Below are 22249 nucleotides of genomic sequence, written 5' to 3' on the forward strand. Positions count from 1 at the left end.
TTATCCCCGCAGGGATAGACAGAGGTGTAACATGGGCGCTTACTTTTCGCTAAGTATGTCCCATTATCGCCATATTGACCACAAATACAACTTCGCCGACGATGCAGTATTTATTTTCACACATATACTTATCAGCTATCGGTTTATTTTATTAATTGCGTATTAGTTATTATAGTCGTTGAGCGATTAATGCTCGAATGGCAAACAAATTATTTTTATTCATATACTTATTAAGAAGACTATTCTATTATTTCGCCGTTATCTTGATGTAGCGGTAACGCATAAATCAGACTGTAGCCAGAGGCCCTAGAGTTGAAATTTGAATTTCAAGTCGATTAAGTTTACATAATGTGAAATATTCAAATATTTTAAACTGGTTGGAAATCCCGGAGCTATACTTATAATTTATATAATATATGAAGGAGAACTCAATAATATATTATTATATGTTTATTCGTCAATTTGTTGTTTAACACAAGCACTTTATATGATATATCCGTCTTGTATCACCTTGCTTTGTCTAACAACACACAACTATATAGCGCTATTCCTTTCACATGTTAAATAATTTTGATTGAACATGGAACGCGACTGCAGGCGATTCAGACAAAATGGCCGTACGAAAGGAATAAAGCTTCCTTTGTTTGTAAAAATATTTTTCATATTTGTTGTTATAAATAGTGTTCAAAATGAAGGAAATCAATATAAATATAGAAGGTTATAACGTAAATGGAATATGTGTTGGGTGTTTGAATTATAATCGTAAAATGTTCTACTGCAATGAAATAAAAGAGTGCTTCAAATTAATTGGAAATATTGATGTAAGTACCTTTTACAACTGTAAATAACTAAGAAATAGTTATAAATCTTTGTTTCATATGTGTATTTGTATATAAAATGCTAGGTTTATGTCATATTTTTAGTTAATTATTGTTTTATATGAGAACAAGAACCATTGATCGGCCATTGCGAATTCACTTTACAAAATAACAATAAAAATGTATTTAACATAAAAAGTTACATAATCAGTTGTTTATTAACTTTTTCCCGTATTTTATTAAAAATATTGACATCTAGAAGCTTTTCTAATCCTCATATCCGGGTGTAGGACGTTTTTTATTTATTTATAATTTTTTGTATTATGCCTTATATTTTAACCGTGTACGTTCCACAGCTGATGTTTTGTAGGTAGTTTGAATAAACTTTATTTTACCATAGGCAATAAGTTTAGTAGTGATTTTATTGTCGGTAACTTGATATGTTTAAAATAATAATTGTTGCTTACATCATTTAAATTTTTAAACAACTTATTTAAGTAATAAAATAATTCTTTTACATATGCGAATAAGGAAGCAGTGTTTACTTGAGTATACACATTGAAAGCTGATTTAGTGAGAATTATAAGAGTTAAAGCGGCCATAGCCTAGTTGGGTGTGGAACGGACTGCTGAGACAATATCCGCAGGTTCAAAACCCAAACACACCTCTGACTTTTCTAAAATTATGTGTGTATTTGTGAATTATTGCTTGCATTAACAGTGAAAATCTTGGGGAAATTTGCATACCCGAGAATTTCTCTAGGAATTTTAAGGGTATATGAAGTCTGCCCGCACTACAGCGTGATGGACTAAGGCCTAATCTCTCTCAGTAGTAGAGGAGGCCTAGCAATGGGACAGTATATAATACAGGGCTGATATTACACATTAATTTTTATAAAAATAATTATAATAATAAACATTTATCGCACATAATTAACAAACATTACAAGTACTAATTAAAGAAAAGGACAGTAACACAATAAAAAAAAAGCAAATAATATTAACAGCAGCAACATTAAGTGCATTTATTTATTTATATTGTTTATTTATTTATTTACTCTTTATTGTACAAAACAAAAAATAAGATACAAAGAAAAAAAGAGAGGCAAAGGCCTGTTCTGATTCTTGTTAATGTGCAAATGGATCTATTTAGTAAGAAGAATATTTGAAAAAAAACACAACCATAGTTTTAGAAGATACTGTATAATTTTCCTTTGGTTTTAGGTGCCAGATGGACTCTCAATCCAAGTATGCTGGGAGTGCCTTGCAGATGTGAGGTCGGTGTTGAGGTTTCAAGCGAGGATCCTGCGTTCCTTCGAGTTCCTGATTAACTATTCTCATGAGGTAAGATATAGTGTTATATTTGGTACATATTATTAGGTTTTCCAGCTTAACACTACAATTACAAGAATTAAAATATTATAACTATAGTTAAGTATCACTTTCTCTTTTCCTTTAACATTATTACTTAGTTATATACTCGCATTTGTATAAATTTATTGTGAATCACTAGTTTTGCGTTATAATTGTTTTAAGAAACCTCATTTGTAGCATTAAGTTTATATTATGATAGTAACATGTTTTGTGTGTAAAAAAAAAAAAAAATAACTTAGAGCAGTAGTATAGCTGGCCATAGAGGGATTCTATATCTGTTGTGGGCTCTTCAGGACAGTGCGAACTTTTGGGCGCCTATGTAGTTTAATGTAGGTATGAGTCAAGAAGGGCCCCAAAGCTTGGGGGCCTCATATTACTTATACGACTGATACAGCGGTAGCAACGCCCCTGACTTATAGCTACAATGTAAGCCTAAGGTAGGGACTAACGAAATGGCACATAAAAATGGCGCACTATTTGCTATAGTCACGTACCTTTACATATAATTACAAATTGGCTCGAAGAAGTAATAAAAAGATGCAGCACACATTCGTTAGAAAAGGATATATATACATCGACAGTTACGTAACAACGTTAGTTCTGTAGGCTCATTGGCCGTCAAGTCGGGCAATTACCTTGCTTTCGTCTTGCCAGGGACCTTATTCTGTATGATAGTGTAAACGCGTAACGCGGCCGTGTTATGTTATCTTCGAGAAATGTGCGTGGAATGGTATTCTGTAAGCCAAATTTCTATAGTCCTAAACATGATGCGTTGTGTTACGTACTTGTTACGCACTGTTTAAATAACGTGCGGGATAGAGAATAAGGCCCCTGTATTGAGCTCGGACAACGTATCTATGTACTAAAAACATCTTAGGTGACTAACATGTATATAATTTAATTTAAAACTGATTTAAAGCGCAGCAAATTAAATAAACACAATATTGTATAATTTGGAGACATGCACACAGTAAGTTTACCTACGCCAGGCTATCAGTCTTATTTATGAAAATTTCGCAAAGCTATGCTTAGGTAAAACACAGATTTACTCGATCAGCTGTAAGTCAAGCCGCCATCTTGCCTGTTAATAAGGTTTAAACTAGGAACCGGTGATGTTTTTGACAGCTATTTAAAGCAATTCTTATATAATAATAATAATAATATCAGCCCTGTATTATATACTTGCCCACTGCTGAGCACGGGCCTCCTCTACTACTGAGAGGGAGTAATTAGGTAATTCTTAACTAACGCTAAAACAAGTTTATAAGTAAGAGTGGATATGTCTTGCAGAGAAGTTTAAAACATATTCAAAGAAAAAAGTTTGTGAAATTTACTTATAGTTCCCATACGTATACAGGGTGTCCCAAAGAATAGTGTCAAGCGAAAGTCCAGAGATAGAGCACCCTTTGGGGTATCCGAATCACCCCCATGTATGTTCCGCGATTTTTCATAGTTTTCGAGTTAGGAATATTTTTTAGAATTTTTGAGAATTTACGATTTGAACAATTAAATGTTTATTTTTTTAAAAATTAGAACATCTTCGTGATTTTTTTGTTGCAACTAAATTTTCATTAGTTGTACCTTTTTGCTAAAAACAATCAGCTTCGTAACTTTAACGAAAATTATGAAAATGTTGGTCTAAAGTGAAAAACTTATGTTCCATGAATTATGACTTAAAGTTTCTTTTTTAAATTAAAAACCGGGGTATATCCGGTTCCAACCGGTCTAATTGTGTCGACTGTCGAGTAATCATCTCTCATCAGCCGACTTTATTTGTACTCCACTCTACTTACCATTAGCTGCAGTAGTCACTTTGCCATCCTAGTGTAACAAAAAAACACTCGTTGCAGGACACTATGTCTCTTATCTGATACAATATTATAATTAACATTCGATGTGTGGCGGTACAATTAATATACACCACCATCTTGTCAACATCACTGGACGAGATGATCGATTTGGTTTTGACACAATAGGGGACCGGACTATGCCTGATTTTGTACATTATTCTATATGTAATGGCTTTTAATACGAAAAAGAAGCACGTTCGCGAAAACAGCATAAAAATTGGTTAAAAAATGAGCGAGTAATTCATATTTAAAATATTGTAATGTGCAGAAGTGGCCGCGATGTGGGGATATCGCTTCATCTCTTTCTTTCGCACGCGTCGTAATTCCCGATGACGTCACATGTGGGTATTTTGTCTCTTTTCTGTTTCTTGTTAACTACCCCTTCCACCGAAATTCAAAGACTTATAACTTGTTGATTTTTCACCGGATTTTAATAATTCCTTCTGTGTTATAATTTATATTATGTAAATATTTGATAATTGTCAAGAACAAAAATGAGTCCGGTACCCTATTGTAGGAACAACGCACAACTGTCACTAGATGGCGATAGACGATTCTGAGTTACGGTAGCAGATTGCGCGATGCGCAGTATATATCGTCAATTTACTGCAAGAACTCATTAACTGACAAATACAAAAGTATGAATTAAGCCACTTTTAGTTTCAGATTGTTTTCCCTATATCAACTTAGATATAATTATGTTAAAATAAAGTAAAACACTATTATATTGTTGTATATTTTTATTCTTAAAATCAAGTGAGTATGTTAAATATATCGTTTTGGGTGTTATAAACTGTACTTGTTGATTTTTTACTATTAGTGAGTTCTTGCAGTAAACCGACTATATACCGCCGAATGGGTGCTGTCGGAGCGTTCGCGGCCGTTCAGGTAACATCTGACTGGAGATGTTCCCGTTCCATATAGAAACGCATCCATCTGTTCCTCTTCAGCGGCGATTATCTATAGAGTCAATTTGACAATGCGTTACTAAATGAAACCGCATATTCGTCTTCACTATTGCTAAAATTGTGCCAAAAATCATCCATTTATAACGAATATTTTCACCAAATTCCTGGTTTTACTTTTCTGATTTTTTCATCATTTTGTAGTTTAATGCGACTATGGTGTGTACGCGAGTGTACTCCTGACTGAAAGTATAATGTCGCTGCGACGAATTCTCCTAGCTTAGTGGTAGTGGCATTAGGGCGCGTAATATTGAAATTACTTTTTATTAAAATTTATTTTGTTCGAAACTTAAATTTTCTTATTTTACATCTACGGCTGAAGTAACACATTGTAAAATATTATTTCCAAGTAGATAAGTATGTGGTTTCATTTAGTAACGCAATATCAAAATGACCCTGTATACGTCAACAGGTTATAATCAAATTACCAATAAAATCTCTTTCAGAATACATTCCTCAACTGCCCTGAAGATTTCACAGAGTATTCGTCAACAAGACTGACCACATCGCCTATGGAGGTGCACTCCATGCTGAAGGATGAGGAAGAACTGATCGAAGTTAAGGTGGAAGATGATCTGAAGTATGAGCCTTTTGGTGAGTTCTCATATCTTTTCATCACACCATGATCATGGAGATGGATGGATATTCTGGGTCTGGCTGAATGCTATTGACTTTTTAGTTCCATATCAGCTTACCCCCTTATTTATAAACTTCTTTTATTTAAGGATGGAGTAAAGCTGTGATAACAAGTCTGTTTCTCAGTGCTGACGGCATGGCCTTCGCAGTGCGTAGACATAGGGCCGTTGTGATTGGCTAATATTGTGATACTTCGTCCTTAGATAAAAAAGTCTGAATAAGGGGGTTAGTATTTGAAATTTGTGCCCAATATGGCGGTAGTTTTAGCCTCTATCATGTCTATGCATAGCGATAGGCGATAGCCGAGTTGGTTGTGGAACGTACTGCCGAAACGAATCTCCGCAGGTTCAAATCCCAAACACACCTCTGAATTTTCAAAAAAATTATGTGTGTATTCTTTGTGAATTATCGCTTGCTTTAACGGTGAAGGAAAACATCATGAGGAAATCTGCATACCTGAGAAGTTCTCTATAGAAATTTCGAGGGTGTGTGAAGTCTACCCGCACTACAGCGTGGTGGACTAAGGCCTAATCCCTCTCAGTAGTAGAGGAGGCCCGTGCTCAGCAGTGGGCAAGTATATAGTACAGGGATGATATTATTATTATATTATGTCTATGCATATTATAAAACAAAGTCCCCTTTTCTGTCTGTATGTATGTAATCGATTATCTCAAAATCTACTGAACAGATTTTTATGAAATTTGATATGGAGATAGTTTAAGACCCTGGGAAGGTTATAGGCTACTTTCTATCCCGGGAAAATATATAGCGGGAGTTTAATCCCGGAAAACTCCCTCACGCGGGCGAAGCTGCGAGCAAATAGCTAGTTATGGGGTTCATAGTAAAAAATAGGTGCGTTAGTGGTGCCCCTGCGTCGTGCCTTCATGAATAAAAGGCATAAGTATTGTTATTCTTTATCGGGGAAGTGACAATAGCCACAAATAACTTCGAAAAATCTGTGGTATGCTTGGGTTTTGAACCATTGTAACTTTGTTTCGGCTATTCCACTCTCAACTGACACGCCAGGCTCATGTATTTATTATTTATTGTAATATAAGCCCTATATTATATACTGTCCTACTGCTGCACGGGCCTCCTCTACTACTGAGGGATTGGTCCACCACGCTACAGTGCGGATTTGTATACTTCACACACTCTCAAAATTCCTATAGAGAACTTCTCGGGTATGCAGGTTTCCTCACGATGTATTCCTTGATCGTTAAAGCAAGAGATTATTCACAAATAATATTTTTTACAATAATTTACACAATTTCAATGTATATACCGACTTGATTATACTTCTAGAAAGTTCTTCATTAAAAGAAGAGAAAGACTACACACAAGATGACTTCTCGGAAGACTTGCCTTCGCAAGAAGTGGACGCGTCCTCAGAAGACGATATACAACTGTCCAAACTCAAAAAAAAGAAAGAGAAGAGAGAGAAGAAGAGTAAGAAAGACCGAAAGAAGAAGGAGAAGGTAGGTCTTATATAAAGTTTTGTAAAATTAAACTAATGTCAATGGGGAAGATGGTTGGGAACTTGTATAGGTCTGGATCCAGTTCGACATTTAATTAAATTGGAACCCAAAAGACCGGATGTCAGACTTCAAGACACTGTGAGCTCATTCTGCGTAGATCCAACAGCTAAAGTATTGAAAAAATTGTATAATTGTTAAATGTAGGTAGATATTGTAACTATCACATCATGGGATGGAATACACAATGCGGGTACACAGGTTACGTCTCCGTCTACCCTTTTTGTTTTTTTTTGTTTTCGCGGAGAAAGTGTCTTATGACTACCGCCCAGCCTTCATGGGGGGCGACAGAGCGGTTATGTTGGGGTCACCGTGCCTTACGACCCGGCATTGCGCCGCCCGGATTTGATGTCGACCTTCAGGCGACCGCCGGGCCGAGTCCCTAACCTATATACAACGCACGGCATACCAACTAAAACTCCGCGGTGGCCCTCTTCGGCGCATTAGGGACGACTGCGAGCTTCCCCTGACGGAAATGTCTAAGTCTACTTCCACAGCCGCCCCTGAGCGGTGCCGCCTAGTGCGGCCCGTCACCTGTGAGGGGGGGGGGGGGGGCTCAGGAGCCCCCGAAGGACGCCCTCGGCGTCTACGGCAGCATGAGGCCATCTGCACACTGCCGTCCATCCCGAGGGTCAGCCGAAAATTGTGCAAAGACGCACAAAAATGCACAAGGGCGGACAGCCCCCTGCTGCCCGCCGACGACCCGCATCGTGGCCCCTATTAGTCGCCTTTTACGACAGGCAGGGCATACCGTGTTGAAATTCTCCAAACGCCCCCAATCCACAGGGCGGGAGACGCCGGTCAGTCGTCCACCCGGCGCCTCCTACGTCTCCTCTGACGACGGGAGGGATCCTCTCTCTCCCGATCCCTCTCGGCACTCTCCTTCTGCGAGAGGACCACCTCGCAGAAGTGGGCCACCGCACGCCAGGCACGTCTCTGTCTACCCCTGACACAAAGCCCATGCGTATATAAAAATATTTTTCAAAGAAAATTTTTACCTATGGCATAACAGCCGAAGAAAACACTATCACATTAATAACTTATATTTAAAGCACAAACCAGAAGAACTGCAACTGAAAGCCAGCAGGAAGCTGAAGAACCTCCCCGAGGACCTCGTGGAGCTATACAGCATGAGCGAGGAGGAGATGTGGGCAGTGAGAGCCTCGGACGTGGCGAGTGCGGACTTCACTAACTTGCGGTACAAATGTACTGATTGTATACTGGGTTTCAATACTGAGAAGCTAATGGCGGATCATTTCAACGGGAAGCATAGAGTGGTGAGTGTAGAGTTTGGAAGAGTTTATAGTTGTTTGTACTTTAGTTTGAACAATTTTGTTTCGGTTGCGTACGATTACCGCGTTGAGGACCTGGGTTCGAGTCCCGGGTCGGGTCAAAAATTGTGATAGGGATTTTTCGTTTTCAAAATTACTCAGTCAGGGAGTCAGATAGTTTGTGGATTGATCCCTCCGTGCCTCGGTACGTAAAGCCGTTGGTCTGATCTCTCTCCGGTCATGTCTTACCGGACTATGAGGAATAGAGAGTGCTTGTGTATTGCTCACACTCGTGCACTATGATGTCTCCTGCGTAGCCGATCTTCGTTAAGATGCTGAAATTCGCCTAGGAGAGTATAATTCACTCCGGTGCAAAAAGTGGGGTGTTAATGTTTAAAACCCCGAACCCGGACCGGGAAGATGAAATATTTCTTAAAAGTTTCCCGACGTGCGGACGCTGGAGTTAATATCACCATGTACGTATACTAAAGATAAAAATAAAGAAACACATTTTATTTCTTACTTTTAGATTTGTTTTTACGAGTAAAGTGATCCTGTTGCGCCTGTGTGTAAGTGGAGACGGGTTCAGACATTGTCGACTGACGAGAGTACTCCTCGTCAGTTGACGTAATGGGTTATTTGATTGTGTAACATATAAATATACACATACAACACTATGGAACAGCAATTATTAGAAAAAAGAAATACTTCTGTGAAAACAGCATTAAAATTCTATAACAAAAGAGGCAGTAATTCAAATTTCAAATATTGCTACGTGCAGGAGTGTGTGGTGTGGGGATATCGCTCCATCTCCTTCTTTCGCACGTATCATAATGCCCGCTGACGTCACACGCAAGTGTTTCGTCTCTTTTCTGTTTTCTGACACTCACCCCTACTAGGTAATTTCAATGGCTTATAACTTGCAGATTTTTCACATTTCACTTATTACTCTCGTTTTAGAATTCGTACGACGTACATATTTTATGAGATCTATATATATATATATATATAAAAATGAATTTTTATTTCCCTTGGTCACGCCATCACGCGTGAACGGCTGGACCGATTTCACATATTTTTTTTGTTGTGTTTGTTATTGTCAGAAGAAAGTTCCTGTGAAAGAAAAAATTCAAAAAATTGCGCAGAAAATTTGAAAATTTAAGAAAACTTAACGAAAATATTCATTTTATATAACTGTCAATTGTTTGAAATAACCGTCAGCGATCGACAGAATGCGCGCGTGCATTCATAGTTAAGACGGGACAACGTCTGTCGGGTCAGCTAGTTTATAAATAAAAATAAGTCAAATACCCTATTAAGCCGTTTTAAGACTTAATAATCATTTTAACATTTTGTCCGTAGAAAGGCGACGTGTGCCACCAGTGTAACATCTGCAAGGCGTACTTCCTGACCAAAGACAATTTGTCTGTGCATAGATCGCTTCATCTAACGGCTTATAGGTGTAAGCAGGTTGGTAATGTTCAATAGAATAGTCTAAATTGTATTTTTTTACTGGCATAGCAGAGCGAGCCCACTGTGCCAGATGGTAAGGAATAGCAACTGCTACCGCAACTCAGAATACCGATTCTGAGTTGCGGTAGCGGTATCTAGTGACAGTTGTGCGTTGTTCCTACAATAGGGGACCGGCCTATGTTTGATTTTGTACATTATTCTATATGTAATAATTAATATAAGCGGCGATAGCCTAGTTGGGTGTGGAACGGACTGCCGAGACGAATGTCCGCAGGTTCAAATCCCAAGGGCACACACCTCTGACTTTTCTAAAATCATGTGTGTATTCTTTGTGAATTTATCGTTCGCTTTAACGGTGAAGGAAAACATCGTGAGGAAACCTGCATACCTGAGAAGTTTTCTATAGGAATTTCGAGGGTGTGTGAAGTCTACCAATCCGCACTACAGCGTGGTGGACTAAGGCCTAATCCCTCTCAGTAGTAGAGGAGGCCCGTGCTCAGCAGTGGGACAGTATATAATACAGGGCTGATATTATTATTATTAATGGTTAATAATACGAAAAAGAAACTATCCTGCGAAAACTGCATTAAAATTGGTTAGAAATGAGCCAATAATTCATATTTCCAATATTACTATGTGCCGAAGTGGGCGCAAATTGGGGATATCGCTTCATCTCTTTCTTGCGCTCGCGTCGTAATGCCCGATGACGTCACACGTGGGTATTGCGCCTCTTCTGTTTCTTGTTACTTACCCATTCTACCGAAATTGAAAGACTTATAACTTGTTGATTTTTTACCGGATTTAAATAATTCTTTCTGTTATAATTTATATAACGTAAATATTTGATAATAATAAAGAACAGAAATGAGTCCGGTCCCCTATTATGTTAATACCAAATTGATTATCGTTCAGAGATGTTGACAAGATGGTGGGATATATTAATAGGGTGTTTGACAATTTTTTAAAATGTATGTACTACGATAGAGGACTGTTCACTTATAGCATGAATTATATTTTTATTGTTATAATATGCTCAATTTATTAAATATCCGTGATTTTCTTTTGTCATTTATAATTTCGCGCTAAAACGCGTAGTCGCGTGACGTTATCCCTGTGTGATGTCATCGCTCATATACAAACATTCGTGAAAATAATGTTTTAATATAAGTGTCAAATATAAACTATGGTTTTTGTAACCTCGGTTTTTTTAAAGTTATGAGTGCGTGCCTTCTGTTGTTCTATGTGTCATGCAGTCGCTACTATATATTTATTGTATTGAATGATGTAATGTTTATGAGAGATGACGTCACTAGGAATGGCGGCCGGCATCGCGTCGTTTCAGGCCGCGAGGGATACAGATTAAAGATTCAAAACTTTAATGACGTATATAAAGAATCTATTTGATAAATATTGTCGTCCACTTTCACCTGGAGCAGGTTTATATTTTTTGGTTGCACCAGTCAAACGCCCTATTGTAGCGACACATATCTAATGTTAATTACATGTAATATCAGCTAACAGTCATACTGTTCTTCATCCAGTGTATTTTTTGTTGTAATGACACTGCAAAGTGACTTCACTGCACCTGATGGTAAATGTAGTTCAATAGAATGTCGACTGACGAGTGATTACCCCTCAGTCGACACAATTATGCCTGTTGGATATACACAGGCTGATCCCGGAGCGCGACACGTGGGCCACTATGGCGGGTTTTAACACCTTACGTACAGTTGCTATCTGGGTGGATATAAAATATATCCTACCAACAATACAAATGTAAATATTACTCGAGGCTTCATTTGTGTGAAGACTTTTTTTTTTTCAAATGTTCCAATATTAAGTTTTGTATTTTACAAGTTGACAAATTGTGATTCTAATAAATGAGAAAGCGGGGGCGAGCGGGTTCCGCTGTTTGATACGTCTTCCGCTCGCCCTGTATGTGTGTGAAGTACCTTTCTCAGTAAAAAAGGCATTGTAATGACCCACAGCGCCATCTATATGAAAAATCCCAAGGGTCAAATTGTCGGGATAGGAAATAGCTTATGAGTTAGTCCGAGACATGGTCTATCCATGTGTCAAATTGCATCGAAATCCGTTCAGCGGTTACTTCCAACGTCTTAACATTGTCATAAACGGTAGCATCTATGATATTAATGTGATATAACAAAATATGTTTAGCGTGTGTTTATTTCCTTATCGTTTATATTTTTTACTTTTTTTTCTTTTTATGTATGTTTTTCTTTTTATGTATTTTTTTCTTTATTATGTATTTTTTCTTTTTGGTGTATTTTTTTGTTTTTTTTTTTTTTTTAATTTTCTGTATTAAATGTGAAACTGTATGTTGTAGTGCGGCGCGAAGACGTCCCTGAAGCGGCTGATGCTGAAGCACGTGAGCTCGCACCGGCGCGACGCCGACGAGTACAAGTGCAGCACCTGCGGGGGAGAGTTCAGGTGGGATTGCTTCCGTGTTCACTGAAGCTGCCATGCTTAAACCAAAACAAAAACTCACACAGTATATGGAATGTTCTGGAGTGGCGACCACGAAAAGGAATACGCAGCGTAGGCACCCCACGAGATGGACCGACGACTTGGTGAGGGTCGCCGGAGTCCGATGGATGAGGGCGGCCCAAATCCGGTCCCTGTGGCGCTCAATGGGGGAGGCCTATGTCCAGCAGTGGACGATTCCCGGCTGAAATGATATGAATTCTCATTTATTCAAATTTTACTTTCATATTCAATCAATAAGACATCCCACTTGTGAAACCGCGATAAAATCCGATAAGTAGTTTAATTTTAATGTCTAACATTCGCGTAAACATAAGAAATCATTATAATCTGATGGCAACCTACTAACGTTTAATATTTCGTATTGTTTCAGCACGAAGTCTAAGCTGACGTACCACAAAGGCGTTTGCCATCAAGAGAAACCTCAATGCGACTGCTGTGGCAAGGTGTTCGCCAATAAGATGACTCTCAAATATCATTTGAAGTGAGTAATGCGAGAAAAGCAGGGTGAAAATATTTTTTTTAATCTTTATTTAAGGAGCTTGGTCCTTCTTGGTGAAAACATTTGTTCGTAGATGATTTTTTGGTACAATGTTAGTTAAGTATGAGACGGTCACATTGTGCACCTCGCTGTGATGACATCACACCGATAGTAAAGTACACTGTGAAACATAGAAAAATATAAAAAAATGTTTTTTTTTGTAGTGACTGAATTTAATTATTTAAATAAAATAAAATACTTTATTTATCACGTAGGCGAACAAAGTTGCACTTATGATACGTCAAAACAAAGCATAAGAATAATTATTATTATTTCTAAACAACTATTAAAATTACTTATATAACTATGGAGATTTTAAATTAGGGATAAAGTTTATACAAAAGACTAGGTACAAACCGAAGTAACCAGCTCGGACTGGCAGGTAGGGGGAAATAGAAGGGTAACGCGTCGCGATCCTCACCGGCGAGGACATGAGCCCTAACCTAGCTAACCTACCAGCCTTTCACTAGCTTTATTTCTAAATGTATGCTGTTTACGTATTTGTTTTTATAGATTTTTTTATTAAAAAAATAACTTTAAAAAAAATAGGTCAAACGTAACAAATGAACTTCTAAACGTGACAATATATTTTCTAAATAATCGTTAAACGTAATTAAGGATCGTTCATTAATCACCCCCCCCCCCCCCCCTAGTGGTATATGATGAGGTTTTAAACTGCCCAAAATATCTTTTTATTTTTTTGTACAAACTATATTAAAATTTTGATAATAATGTTTAAATACACGTACAATCTGATGAAATTTTGGAAAATTAAGCATTAAGATAAAAATGTCCAGACAGACGTTAACATGTTGCAAGTTGTTTTAGGTTGTCAGGAACGCCGATTATTGGTTTAGAAATCAACGGAAAATAAATACACGTGATATCTCATTAGCCACACCCCCCCCTGTGATATTTGCATTGAAATAAATTGTTAAAATTAAATCTGTATAACATCGCATTAGTTTCAACTGTTATGGTGTTATAATATATGTATAAATAAAATAAAAAAAAAAAATAAAAAAAAATTCGTGACTATTTCCTAAACCCCATTTCGAGCTTCACATGTATAATGAACGACCCCCTTTTATGTGTTAAGGCGTCTTGACTAATTGCAATTTAGCATGATTTCATGTCAGCGAAGTCGTCTAGTGAATTCTTTTTTTTTTTTTTTTCAGAATTCTCCCTCAAAACAAAGACGATAAGCCTAAAGAGAAGTTACATATACCTTGCAAGGGGTGTAACAAAGTGTTCCACTCGAAGAAGAGTTACCGAGCTCATGTGTAAGTACCTTATCTATAGTAATAAGGAAAAGTTTGTTTATAAGATGCGTTCGGGTAAGATCGGATACGGGGTAAGATCGTATAACGAAAAAATACCAAGAAAATATGGTTATTTTTTAGTTTAAGCTATATAGGCGACGCTGTTTCTTTGCTCCGCCCTATATACCACTGTTATTACCTATTTTTAAACTTACACAGAGTGAATTGGAAGATGATTAAATTATCACATAAAATAACATAAATAATAACCAATTTCATGTATAAAATGCCGGTACCGCTTAAATATTTTATGGGAAAAAAAAATTTCACATCAATAAACCGTCCGAAATTAGCCGAACGCACCTTGTAGGGTAATATCGGAAAATACTAAGCCGGTTTTGAAAACAACGGTGACTATACACTGCTTGACGGCAAAAATAGACATTGCGGTGACACTAAGACAGACTACACATATAGGAGACCTACCACCAGTAAATCATGCACTCACATTCAAACCTGTCAGTAAAATAAGTGCATACCGCCATCTCGTCAACGTCACTGTAACTACGAGAAGACCGATATATTGACACAACTGTACTGATATCGCACAGGAATCACGCTAGATGGCGACAGACGATACTGAGTTGCGATTGCAGAATTTCCGCAATATATATCCCTCAGAATAGGAACCGTCGGAAGACCCGCGGCCGGTCACTATATCTGCCTGACTGGATCTTTTCCTTCCATTGAACATCTGTTTCTCTACAGCGGCTTCTACATCTGTATTCCCCGTTAATACTCTGTTAATTCATTCATATTTCATCTCAGGGTGATCCATGACGGCCTCACGTACCCGTGTCCGACGTGCGGCAAGCTTTTCCAGTGGAAGCGGAACTTGGCGAGACACGCGAGGAACCACAGGGAAAGGGAAGCCGGGGCGCTGCACGAGTGCAAGGACTGCGGCAAGACGTTCGCCAGCCGAGACTGTTACGCGAACCATCTGAGGCTCAGCAAGCGGCATGCGGCGGAGGATAGCTATGCGTGAGTAGCAGATACAAGCTCGTCCTAGCACATCATGCGCCGGTATACGCTCGGCGGAAAGCAGTGCTAATTGCGCCTCTGCCTACCCCTGCAGGAATAATGGATACACTACCACCTTTAAAAAATATCGGCGGTTGAAAGGCTAATTGACTTAAGCGACATTTATTTGCGACACTAATTTTCATACATATTTAAAACCAGCACGTGTTTCTATGTTTTTTTAAGGTAGTTAAAATATTTCGAAAAAAAAATCGATTAAGTCAATTAGCCTTTCATCCGTCGATATCTATTAGGAAGGGAAGGGAGGTAGATTTTTGAACAAACGGAAATCTTACTTGACGAAACAAACAATCAATTCCTAATAAAAAAAAATATTTTCCGCCGAAGCGAACGGTCGGATGCGAATGCGGAAAGTTAGTGTAGGATGTGGCAGAAAACAAATGACTCCGCGTCGTTTGTTTGTGATTGATTAAGACTAACACGTTTCGGACGCAGTCTCTGTCAGTCAGAAATTGTTGTAGAATGTAACATTTGTTGTGACCAATGTTTCTAACGTGTTTCTATTTTTGTAAATATTTGAATGTTATTGTTTTGTTGTTTGTCTAGTTACATTTTTACTCTGAAATAAACACTCGTGTCAATCAATCTATATACTTAATTTTATAAATAACTCAGAACACATATACCAATTACTTACAACAGAAATTTCAAAATCAAACGACATCGACTAAACGAGTCGGGTTTTTTGGGTCATATAAAGTGTCATATTTTTTTTTTTGTTATACATGAGGAGCGGATGCGAATGCGGATTTGTTTCAGCCACGAGTGTAACTACTGCGGTAAGAAGTTCCCCACCAAGTGGTGTATGGTGGACCACATAGACTGGGACCATTTGAAGCGGATAAAATACCAGTGCAGCGTGTGTTTCAAGGTACAGTACTACGATGCACATTTATATGTATGTTGGATGTTCAAATTGAATAACAAAAATTGAAACTGCCTTCAAAAACTACTATAATACCATAAATAATCTATGCGTGTCTGTATGTTATTGATTTTCTCAAAATCTACTATACGGATTTTTATGAAATTTGGTATGAAGATAGTTTAACACCCTGGGAAGGTTATAGGCTTTCTATTCCGGGAAAACATGCAGGACTTTATCCCGGAAATCTTTGACGCTTGCAAAGCCGCGAGCAAAAGCTAATAATTCATAATCCACACGTAGCAAGGAAATAATGGAAAATAATGTAGTGACTTACAAATCTTCTCAGTAAACGATCCCAATATCAATCTTCTATCCGATCCGAACGAACCAATCAAAATAACTCATTTGTAATGTCAATAAAATCTTTGTTTTGATTGGTCCATATTTGAGAAAGATTGAAAAAAGCAAATGGGATCATTTACTGAAAATGTAAAAGAACGAAAGCCTATCGGATAAGCAAGCTGAAGTGGTATGAGCATATAGCTCGCAGAACTGATGGCCGATGGGGCACGAAGGTTCTGTAGTGGAGACCACGAACTGGCAAGCGCAGCAGACGTCCACCCACGAGGACAGATAACCTCATAAAAGTAGCAGGAGGTCGCTGGATGCGGGCTTACAATAGGTCGATATAGATCTTTGGGGTGGGTTGGCTTAAGACTTTTGAGGGTGTGTGAAGTCTACCAATCTGCACTATAGCGTGGTGAACTAAGGCCTATTCCCTTTCAGTAGAGGAGGCCCGTGCAGTCGAACAGTATATAATACAGGGCTGATATTATTATTTATTTTAAATCTTTGGGCCATGTTCAGCAGTGGACATCCTGTGGCTGATGATGATGGAAAATAACGGTTAGAGAATTACGTTTTCTTTCGCAGCCTTTCAAAACGGCCAAGATAATGGTGGCGCATGTGAACAACATACACGAGGGAAAGAAGAGGGAGCAGGAAGGCGAACACCTCTGCGAGATCTGCGGCAAATCATATAAGGTAAATAAAATACTGTATATACTACTTTTTATAATACATCTATACATATAAAACAAAGTGTCCTTTTCTGTCAGTCTGTATGTCATCGATTTTCTCAAAATTTATTAAACGAATTTTTATGAAATTTGGTATGGAGGTTGTTTAAGACCCTGGGAAGGTTATAGACGACTTACTATGTCGGGAAAATATATAGCAGGATTTCGGAAAACTTCATTACGCGGGCGAAGCCGCGAGCAAAAGCTACTTTCTTATAAATTTGTATCATTTAAAATGTAATGGAAAAAATGCACGTAATAATAAGTAAGTTGCAAAGCTTTGATTTTTGGCGGAAAGGGTAGATGCCAAGAGCAGTAATAGCAAACTGTGACTTCACCGAATGTCACCGGCCATATCGCTGCGTGCGTAGATGTAATTCATACGTGGTACGACTACGGCGTTGAGGTCCTGGGTTCGAATACCGAGACGGGCCAAAATGGCTGTGATTGGGTTTTAACGTCTTAAAAATTACTGTTACGGTTCGATGTAAGAAAGTAGGCGGTGTGATACCCCTATGCCTCGGCACGTAAAGCCGTTAGTCCTGCTGATCTCTCGGTCATGTCGTCTGACCGGACTATGAGAAGGAACAGAGAGTGCTTGTGTATTGCACACACTCGTGCACTATAGTATCTCCTGTCTGATATCCGTTGAGATTGGCCGCCATTGCCGAAATTCGGGCAGAAGAGGAATCTCTTTGAATTCCAGTGGAAAAAGCGGGAGGGGGGAATATATATCGACGGTTGACAGAGTGATTTAAACGATATTTTTTTCGAAAAATTTATCTAATTAAAAAACACATAGAAAAAGTGCTACTTTTAAATATTTATGAAACTTTTGTCACAAAAAATGTCGCTTAAGTCAATTAGCTTTTCATTCGTCGATATTATCATTCCCATATGTATCTATGTGTATGTGGGATAAAATGCCGAGACAGAAACACCGTCTTCTTATTAATCAGTTTAATTAAATCCAAAATTATATTAAACTACGTCTTTATACAAATAACGTCTCATTCCCTTGACTACGCACACGCCATCTTGTCTCCCTATTGCCTTTCTCCCTCTTTTCAATACAACCTTCTCACTTCCGCAAATCACGTTCCGTTTCCCACATGTATACAGGGTCATTTTGACATTGCGTTTCTTAATGAAACCACATACCTATTTGCAAATAACACTTTACAATAAATTACTTGAGCCGTAGATGTAAAATAAAAAAGTGTAAGTTTCGAAAAAAATAATATTATAAAAAGTTATTTTAATTTTACGCGGCATAGTGCCACTACTACTACTCTAAGCGAATTTATCACAGCGAAATCATACTTTCACTCAGAAATACACCCACGCACCCGCCATATTCTCATTAAACTACAAAATGATATAAAAATCAGAAAACTAAAGCCAAAATTTTTGGTGAAAATATTCGTTATAAATGGATGATTGTTGGCACAATGTCAGCAAAGGTGAACACAAGTATGTGGTTTCAGTAAGTAACGCAATGTCAAAATGACCCTGTATAATGTTTATCAAACTTTCGCATTTACTTACAGACGGTGAAACGCCTCAAGGGCCACGTATGGGCGATGCACACAAAACGATCCACAACTAAGAGCTTTAAGTGCAAGCTGTGTCCGGCGACTTTCACCTGGCAGACGTCGATATACAAACACGTCAAGATCATGCACGACAGCGGCAAGCGGAAGGTGAGCGGATGCGAATGCGGAGGAATGCGGATGTGGGCGGATGCGAATGCGGAGATATGCGGATATGATGAAATTTGTACTATGATTGTATTTACTGCCTCGGTGGAGTAATTGCGTAGGACCGCGTTAAAGTCTCTAGTTCGAATGCCGGGTTGGGAAAATTATATTGTTTTTTTTGCTGTTGGAGTATGGAATTTTTGACCCGACGTTTTAAAGACTGTAGACTTCATGATCAAGGTGCGGTCTGATCGAAAACGTCGGAAGGAAATAATTTAAAAAACCGATGTATAGTTTCATTTCAACAACAAAACTTATTAATTTTTTTTATTGCTATGCATAAAATGAAGTGATTTAATTGAACATGTAAAATGTTATACATTATTTAGATTATACAATATTAACTACCAGTTCGGAAAACACGAAACAAGCATGCTTTTTCACCTGATGATAAGCGATATGACCCAACGACAAATAGACGTAAAATCATAAATTTTCATAATTTAATATTTACAGCGGCGATAGCCTAGTTGGTTGTGGAACGGACAGCCAAGACGAATGTCCGCAGGTTCAAATCCCAAACACACCTCTGACATTTCTAAAAAATTATGTGTGTATTCTTTGTGAATTTATCGTTCGCTTTAACGGTGAAGGAAAACATCGTGAGGAAACCTGCACATCTGAGAAGTTCTCTATAGGAATTTCGAGGGTGTTTGAAGTCTACCCGCACTACAGCGTGGTGGACTAAGGCCTAACCTCAGTAGTAGAGGAGGCACGTGCCCAACAGTGGGACAGTATAATACAGGGCTGATATTATTATTATTATATATAATTTACAGCAACAAGCCCGCCCCCCTCCAGTGAAGAAGGAGGAATACCCAGTGCGCCTCGAGTTGGCAAACGTGCAGTACTTCCAGCAGAACATAGCCAACAACCTCATGCAGAACATAGTGCAGTCAGTTCATGTGCAGCACGCTGGCGTGATGCAGAATCTCGTGTGAGATGTGTCTATTTTACCACCAAGCATAAGCAGAGGTTTAGAAGCAATGTAGAGCAGTGTTTCCCAACCTTTTTTAAACCCACCATAATTTTTAACCTTTAAAAATTCTTTTGTTTCCTAAAGAAATGTAAATTAGTTTAACTCTTGGTCTCTCGTGGCTCGCCGGCGAGCCAAGACAGCTACATGACATTTGCGTGTGTCACGGGATTATAACCTTATATACTACATAATAAGGTTATTTTTCCGTCACACGCGTAGCTGTCAATGTTTGGCGGCAAACATTCAGCTACCTGTACATATTTGAAAATAAAATTTTGACAAGTCATGACGGGTTAAGGAAGAAATCACTATGAAATTGTTAACAAAACTTCATGGAAAACTGAAAATTCTGTTTAAATTGTCCCTCTTAACTATCAAATTGCCCCCCTGTGGGACGTGGGCCCCACGTTGGGAAACACTCATGTAGAGTAAGACGGGTAATTTGAAATTTGCGTAGTATATAGCAAGGCTGTCCTATATTGGAAGTGGTCACTAATTTTGCATCCAAGTCAGCCTGCGGGTCAGATATGAGTGGATACATTTATTATCATAATAGTGTAAAATCATTGACGTATATTCTATAGAGACGAACGTCCTTAATAATTTGTTTAAAATCTGAACTAAAATGGCAAAACGTCACTGTTATAACATATTTATTTATTTGAACAAATAATTTTACTTATTTCACTAATATTTTACACTAGACTCGAGTTCTTATATCATGAGCGTCACTCCGTACACAACAAGCTGTCAATATTGACCATACTAATCAGTTTGAATGGATTGCAGTTCAATTCGGTTGAACACAGTTTATTTTCGGAACGCCAAATCTAGTACGTAGTACATATATATCGATGACAGTCTACATTAGCAACACTGGAGTAATACTGAATCTTATTTTTTTTTTTTTATTATTAAACAAAAGGCATAACACAGAACACAATCATTATAAAGAAATCTTAAGCACTAAATTACATTAAGACTAGATTGTATTCCTTAAACCTATGCCCTAATTGAAATTATACTACGGAATCGACTCTACAAAAAAACAATAAACAATTAACAAAATAAACATCTGCTTATACTTAATCTGGCGAGATGAGGTCTATTCCTACCATTAAGCTATATTGTATAGTTTAAAGGACTTTACTGGGCATTATAATAAGACATGGCAATTTTAGTGGAGAAATGTGTCATTAAAAAAAGATTTGAAATATACAATCTCATTTAGTTTTATATTTAAGAATGAAGTCTGTATATACACACACACACTAAGATCTGTAATATTTAACCTACTTTTATACAATATATTATGAGATGAAAATGTGTTTTATTTTTCAAACTTGCTCTTTACTAACCCCGTGTAGTTACTGTTTACTACTGAGGTCTCAAGTTCAAATCCCGGGTCGAGCAGTGATTATGGACTCTAGTTTAATAGCCTGGAGTATGGAATTTGTGTCCAGTGTGGTGGTAAGCTCCCACTAACGCATGGGACGAAACTCATAGCAAAGAGAGGGCCTTTGGTTGCACCCCTGCCTGCCCCGTTGAGAATGATTGTTTCGTGTATTTCCGTACAGAACCGCCGCATATCACTAAGGGATGTAATATATTTTTATAAATTAGGGGTGTTCAAGGCGAATGTAGCTTAATGGAAATTTAATCACATCGCCTTGTTTAACAGTAAAGATGCATAAACTGCGCTGAGGTATAATTCCGGGATCGGGCCAAATATAATATATACTGCGTTTGTCCATCTTAAAAATTACGTCGTAGGAGTCAGGGAGATGGTGTTATACCCCGTGCTTCGACACGTAAACACGTTGGTCTGATCTCTCCGGTCATGTCTCACCGGACTATGAGAAGGAACAGAGTGCTTGTGTACTGCACACACTCGTGCACTATAATATCTTCTGCTGATCTCTCTCCGGTCATGTCTCACCGGACTATGAGAAGGAACAGAGTGCTTGTGTACTGCACACACTCGTGCACTATAATATCTTCTGCTGATCTCTCTCCGGTCATGTCTCACCGGACTATGAGAAGGAACAGAGTGCTTGTGTATTGCACACTCGTGCACTATAATATCTCCTGCTGATCTCTCTCAGTCCTGTCGTCTCACCGGACTATGAGAAGGAACAGCGTGCTTGTGTATTGCACACTCGTGCACTATAATATCTTCTGCTGATCTCTCTCCGGTCATGTCTCACCGGACTATGAGAAGGAACAGAGTGCT

General features: G+C 38.2%; 1 protein-coding gene across 2 annotated transcripts; it reads left to right on the forward strand.

Moving 5' to 3' along the window:
- Positions 1 to 593: 593 nt before the first annotated feature.
- Positions 594 to 21340, forward strand: LOC115451228 (zinc finger protein 665). Of its 2 annotated transcripts, none has more exons than XM_030179467.2 (15): positions 594 to 821; positions 2042 to 2161; positions 5453 to 5600; positions 6948 to 7120; positions 8230 to 8454; positions 9811 to 9918; positions 12269 to 12372; positions 12800 to 12910; positions 14146 to 14250; positions 15058 to 15270; positions 16090 to 16201; positions 17132 to 17242; positions 18828 to 18980; positions 19817 to 20114; positions 20310 to 21340. In XM_030179467.2, the coding sequence occupies exons 1-14, from the start codon at positions 690 to 692 to the stop codon at positions 19976 to 19978; spliced, it is 1977 nt and encodes a 658-aa protein (XP_030035327.2). In that variant the 5' UTR covers positions 594 to 689; the 3' UTR covers positions 19979 to 20114; positions 20310 to 21340. The 2 variants fall into 2 exon arrangements, with proteins under 2 accessions (XP_030035327.2, XP_037303394.1); XM_037447497.1 differs by lacking the exon at positions 594 to 821 and adding an exon at positions 1037 to 1504.
- The last annotated feature ends 909 nt before the right edge of the window (positions 21341 to 22249 follow it).

Source organism: Manduca sexta, chromosome 1 (genome assembly GCF_014839805.1).
Source record: "Manduca sexta isolate Smith_Timp_Sample1 chromosome 1, JHU_Msex_v1.0, whole genome shotgun sequence".
NCBI lineage: Eukaryota > Metazoa > Arthropoda > Insecta > Lepidoptera > Sphingidae > Manduca > Manduca sexta.